At 48.0% G+C, this 5,925-nt stretch overlaps 1 protein-coding gene across 5 annotated transcripts; it reads left to right on the top strand.

Moving 5' to 3' along the window:
- The first annotated feature begins 311 nt into the window (after positions 1-311).
- Positions 312-5,540, top strand: LOC128418421 (interferon-inducible GTPase 5-like). 5 transcript variants are annotated; one of them, XR_008331699.1, is made up of 3 exons: positions 312-368; positions 557-701; positions 1,639-1,706. XR_008331699.1 is itself a non-coding variant. In XM_053398077.1 (3 exons), the coding sequence occupies exon 3, from the start codon at positions 3,607-3,609 to the stop codon at positions 4,762-4,764; it is 1,158 nt and encodes a 385-aa protein (XP_053254052.1). In that variant the 5' UTR covers positions 312-368; positions 557-701; positions 3,591-3,606; the 3' UTR covers positions 4,765-5,540. The 5 variants fall into 5 exon arrangements, 3 of the variants coding, with proteins under 3 accessions (XP_053254052.1, XP_053254053.1, XP_053254051.1); XR_008331698.1 differs by having other exon boundaries at positions 557-693; XM_053398077.1 differs by lacking the exon at positions 1,639-1,706 and adding an exon at positions 3,591-5,540.
- Positions 5,541-5,925: the final 385 nt, after the last annotated feature.

The raw sequence follows: 5,925 nt of genomic DNA on the forward strand, positions 1-5,925 counted from the left end.
GATCCAAAAGGCAGCAGTCTGATTGGTCCTAGAACAATAGGATTCAGAATGCAGCAGTCTGATTGGTCCTAGAACAATGCAGCAGTATGATTGGTTGGCAGGAACCACCCAATCATGCTCCAGATAGAAGTGAATCCACAACCTGATTGGCTTACAGTAGAATTCCGGAATTAGCCAATCATGTGCAGCCCATTGTGTAAATAATGTATATAAAGCAGATACTTTGAGGGGACTTCCATTCATTCCTCCTCACCACTATGAGCTGAATAAAGAGCATGAAATCACTTTGCGACTCTGAGTATATTTCAGGCTTAAATGCAGAAAACGCGGGAGCTGCTGAGACTGGCACAGAGGCAACTACCGCAGAGGTAAAGGATTAACTATCTAGGTTGCTTCAAGTTTCACGAGTGATCCCTTGGGACCTTCCCTTTTAAAGGCAGCTGCACTGCTGTCAATCAGGCTGCTTGGAGCTCCCTCTAGCGGGGAATGCGGCTCTGGCTATGCGTTGCAATCTCGTCCTCGCTCCTACTTTCGCTTTCTTCTTTGCTTTTTTTAGTGCGACGACCGGGAGGGAGAGGGAATAAAAGCGAGAGCGAGGAAGAGAGTTGGACGGAGAAAAGGCTAAGAGACCAGCAAGCAAAGCCTCCGAAGAGAGGACTGAGCTTTACTGCAAAAAAATCGGACTGGCAGCAGGTAAGGAGGTGAGCATTTCTCCTGGGCTCTGATGATTTCCGTGTTTTTTGTTTTTTTCTGAGCGCGTTTGCGTTAAAGGAGACTCTGAGCTCATTGCTAGGCGGGGGTGGCAGAATCGTTTATTTTTACTCTTGATGATGTCGGAGAAGGCTACCCTTCTTCCCCGCTGCAAAGGGAATAAATAACATGCCATCACCAGGGAGCAAGCAGAGCTGGTGCTACTCTAAGAGTTGTAAGTAACTGCTCTGAAATCGACGCGGGTCTCCCTTTCGAGGGGTGACGCGTGTTCATTCAGCATCTCCCTCTGCAGCTGCTACGAGGCTGCCCTCCTGCTCCTCTCGCCTCCTGCCTCCTTCCCTTTTCGGGGTTTGGCAGAGTGGAGGGATAAACTCTTTGGAAGCAGGCAGAGCCTTAGATAGGTGATCTGGCGCCCCTGGCAGAACCGCCCAGATTGCGCCCCCTAGCCAAGGACAAATTAGCTCTTCTTTCCGTCTCTCTTCCAACCCCCGCCCCTCCACCCATTCAATTCCTCACGCACTTCCCCTTGTAATGAACTCTTTCACAAAAAATCCAGTATTTTTATGTGAGTTGACAGTTTTTTTAAAAAATGTAATTCAGTTGTAAAACAATACACAGACATACAAAAAATATCATACTGATTTGTTCCACAATGATAAATTTCTGGTCTCAGAGTCGGAGGTTTTGGAGATCGTATACTCTCTCTCTCCCCCCTCCCTCAAACACACACGCATACAAAGCCACAGCCCACCTCTCTTGCCCCCCCCCACTTGCAATCCCAGATCTCTCCACTGCTGCACACAGCCCTCCCTTCCAGGCTGCTCTTCGCCTGCCTACCCAACACACACCTGGAGCAGAGAGAGAGAGAGACCTCATTCATTACCCCCTCACTTTCCTCATGCAACTCCCCCCTCCTTCCTCTCTCAGCAACACCAACACAAAATCTCAGCAGCCCTCCAGGTGACTTCTTCGGAGGGAAGAGAGAGAAGGGGGGGGGAGAATAAAGGTTTGCTGAGGGGTCAAGAGGCAAGGAATTTGTGTCTGGTCCTTCCACAGCTTGGGGAGAAGGAGCGGGGAGGCTGTCCCCAATCTGAAAACACACACCATTCCTTTGGAATTCTGGCAATGTGCACAGTGGGGGAGTGGGTGGGGAATTCAGACACATTCGGTTTTTCTGGTTATTAATTTAAATCAGTGGTTTTCAACCAGTGTGCCATGGCACCCTGGGGTGCCTTGAATGATGGTCAGTGGAGCCGTGGGCAACATTGGCTTCCATCCATCTTCCTTCCCTCCCTCCTCCAAAGGCTTGTGCAGCTGTTTGTTGCAGCAGCCCTGGCTACAAGATCCCCAGGCGAATGATGCCTCTGGGGCTGGCCAGGGGGTGCTGGTTTCCAGGAGCTGAAGTGGGGCCTCAGAGTAAGCAGGCAAGTGGGCGAGGGAGCCCAGACAGACAGACCACCAGCCCTTGCTGCTGGGAATGGACAGACGAAGTCCCAGGCCCCTGTGGGGCAGTGTGAGGAGGCACATCTCTTGGGGGCTGGGGGGTGGCAGCTCAGAGACAACAGGTAGCAGCAGTGGCTCCAGAAGACTCCCAAGGAGAGGGGAGAGGAGGCTGAGGGAAGACTTCACAAGGGGGGGGGGCTATTTGAAAACGGGTGAGAAGCTGCCAGCTCTGCAGGCAAGGGGTGACATAGCTGGGCTCCTGAGCCCCACAGGGGTGCCGCAGAAAGAAGGTCAAAGGAGCTGTGGACTCAAAAAGGTAGAAAACCTCTGACTTAAATGGCAAGCAGGGGCAGAATTTACATTACAGTATCTAAAGGTAAGATGAGCTCTTAAAACATACTTAAATAAAACTGCCCCAACCCCTTCTTCTTTTTGACCAGACCCTCCTCTTCTGCACCTTAAGGCTGGTAATTCTTTGTTGCATCTTTCTAAAAACATGTAACGTTTAATCATCAATGTAATGGGTACAGCCTCCCTCCCCAACCTAAAAAAATAAAAACAAATCAAAAATCAGGAAGTGCAGTTTCTTAAAATGCTTCCTCATGTCCCCCTCTATATTCAGGGCTCTTGGGCTCTGCTCCTGTGTCCTGGGCTGGCTGGAAGCAGAGGAGTGGTGGGAGGCACCAGTTGGGGAACGCGCAAGAGAACCCCCTGGGGAATAAGTCTCAGAGCCAGGGGATTGGGGGTGGGATGGAGATGAGTGGTCAGAGGGAGAAGAGAGAGCAGACTGGGAGGAGGATGAGATGTCGGAAGCTGAAGAGGCATCAGGGTTTAGTGAGCAGGAAGAGTCTGTGGCAGAGAGCGGTCCAGAATCAGAGGCAGAACTGGAGGGGGGTCAAGAGGCAGAGTAGAGACAGGGAATCTCCCCCTTGTGGTGTAACCAGTTCCCTCCCCCCTGGTCTCCCAGAACATGAAGAGGAATGAAGAGGGCAGAGCAATGAGAAACAAGACGAAAGAAATTCAGGTTGCTGGGGACAAAGGAGCCTTAGAGAGCGGGGGATGTGGGGACCTACAGTCCTCGCAACAGCTTCATTGGGGCAAGAGATACTGGGAAGAGTTGCTATGTTGACTTGGCCTGCGCTGATTGGTTTTCTTTGAGTAAAGAGTTAACTTCACTGACAAAGGGTGTTTTATTGCTCACCAACTCCAGCTCCTGACGTCCCATGACCTTTCGGCACTTTATCCTTGCGCTCACTTTTGAATTATAGAATGTGATGGGATTCATACCTTCTACCTGTAAAGCTTTGTTGCTTGGCAAATGATAATAATATTGCCGAAACTGGAAATTTTACGGAGGGCATGCCACTCTTGTTAAATAAATGAATGCTTCTAATTAGGCCGGTCGCTTAACATTTTCCTGCTTCCTTTCTCTTCAGTGCACTGAGATCCACAATGGTGGAAGACTTTGAGGTGGCCATTTCTCAGGGCCAATTGGCAGACGCTATGTCACATGTGCTGGCAAAACCACTGCCCTTTTTCAACAGCACTCCGCTCCACATTGCCGTAGTAGGAGAGCCCGGCTCCGGGAAGTCCTCCTTCATAAATGCCATGCTGGGTCTTCGTGCTGATGACCCGCGTGCCGCTGCCACTGGCATACAGATGACGACAGTCCAAGTCAAGGATTACCCACACCCGACACTTCCGCAAGTGATCCTTTGGGACCACCCCGGAAGGGGAACGCCAACTTTTGGGGAGGACAAATTTGAGAAGAAGGTCGATTTGAATCACTTTGATTTCTTCGTCATCGTCGGCTCCCAGCGCTTCCGCTCCACCCATTCTGACCTGGTCCGTGAGATCCAAGATATTGGCAAGAGCTTCTACTTTGTGCGCACCAAAGCAGACCTGGACCTGTCGGCCGCCAGGAGGCAACAGCCATCTGACTACAGTGAGAAGAAGGTCCTCTTGCACATCCAGGAGGACTGCAAAGAGTGCTTGGTAAGAGAAGGAGTGAGGGACCCACAAGTCTTCATCGTCTCCAACTGGGAAGCTGACCGCTTTGACTTCCCCCTCCTGCAGGAAACGCTGAAGAACGATCTCTTCCAGCTGAAGAGGCAAGCCTTTCTGCTCCGCTTCCCTAGCATCTGCCTGCCTATCTTAGAGAAAAAGAAAACCACTGTGAAGGAGAAGATTTGGACCAAAAGGCTTTGTTTGCTGGTCGCTCTTGGAAGCCCAGTTCCCTTCCTTCTCCCCATATTTCTGTTTAGTAAGTTCCGCTCCTGGTGCTTCCTGGACTTTGGCCTGGACAATCCATCCCTTGCAGCTCTGGCCCAGCGTGTTGGAAAGACAAGCACAGCCCTTAAAGCAGCAATGCAGTCCCTGGGAATGTTCTCTGCCATTTTATGGGTGCTGCCAGACTTGGTGGGACTCTCAGTGATGGCTTATGAATATCACCGCTGGGAGCATTTCCCCATCTTTGGCTGCCTTCTGTCCGGAGGGATTTCGCTTCCTCGCACCTACTTCATGCTGCAGAAATGCATATCGGGTGCTGCTGATGACACCCAGAGGGTTTTGTCCAAAGCTCTTGAGGCAGAGGGGAAAAAGTCCATTTAGCAGCAAGCAGATGTGCCATGATGACTAAGTGCTTGATATATAGTATCTGGTGAATTCTACGTTTCCATTTTTAAAACAACCACCACCAAAAGACATTAAAATAATAATAATCAGATGATCAGGTTTTTTATTTTAAAAATTCCATAAATCTTAGGCTTCTCATTTTTTTTTAAAAAAAAAGCCTAAGTGAAATAATCTGAATGCCAGCATAATACCCCTTCAGTTACTTTTTAAAATTACTCTCTCTACCCAATGTATAAGAATTAAGACCAACACCAAAAATAGACTTTGGGACAAATAGAACTTTTCCTATTCATAATTCTTTCAGTCCACTAATGAATTGCTCTGTATATGATGTCAGACTAGAAAAAACTAGTGACCTCTGTGAACCTGCTTGCAAGGATGGTCTCAAGTTAGAATTTATGCAGGCTGCAGCATTCACTTTCTCTCCCTCTCTCTATATATATATGCTGCATTTGAACAGGAGTTAGCTCTATATCACAAGTCCCATGCAACATCTCTTTCAGAATTTTCTTTCCCTCAGACACACTCAAACTGAAGGAGGGCATTCAGCTAGACAGGAGCCTCCACATTGGTGAAATAGAAAGTTGAGGTAATTTTAATCTGTTCTAGTATTTTAACTCTTGCATATCTTAAAACACGACTGTAATTGTTTCCTGGTTTTATTGTTTTATCTCTTTGCAAACCACTTTGAGGTTTTATTAGAATCAAGTGCTGTATAAGTTTTCATGAAATAAACTAATTGGTTAAATTAATCTCCTTGCTACTGCCAGGAGATTTGTGTTATAATCAACACTGCTTTCACATGGTCACTCTAATTATTTTAGAAATGTTCAGGAAAATCCGAATGTACAGCAGCCCATGTTGGTAGTGTAGCTTTAGGGGGGAGAAAAAAACCATACACTTTTGTATCTGGGTTTTCTCCTTTTGAAATATGGCCAAACTGACTAATCAGCTTTCAGTTTTCCATGAAAGTCTCATAAATGAGAAATATTGTCAATTATCAAGACCCCCCTCTCCTTCTTTGGCAATCACTCGTAGCCGAGTAAGATTGTCTTCCATAAACATGGTTTTAACACTAAGTCCGTAAGTGACTGTGGAGGCCAGTTCTGGATCCACACGTCCTTCCACAGTGGGGAC

Source organism: Podarcis raffonei, chromosome 8 (genome assembly GCF_027172205.1).
Source record: "Podarcis raffonei isolate rPodRaf1 chromosome 8, rPodRaf1.pri, whole genome shotgun sequence".
NCBI lineage: Eukaryota > Metazoa > Chordata > Lepidosauria > Squamata > Lacertidae > Podarcis > Podarcis raffonei.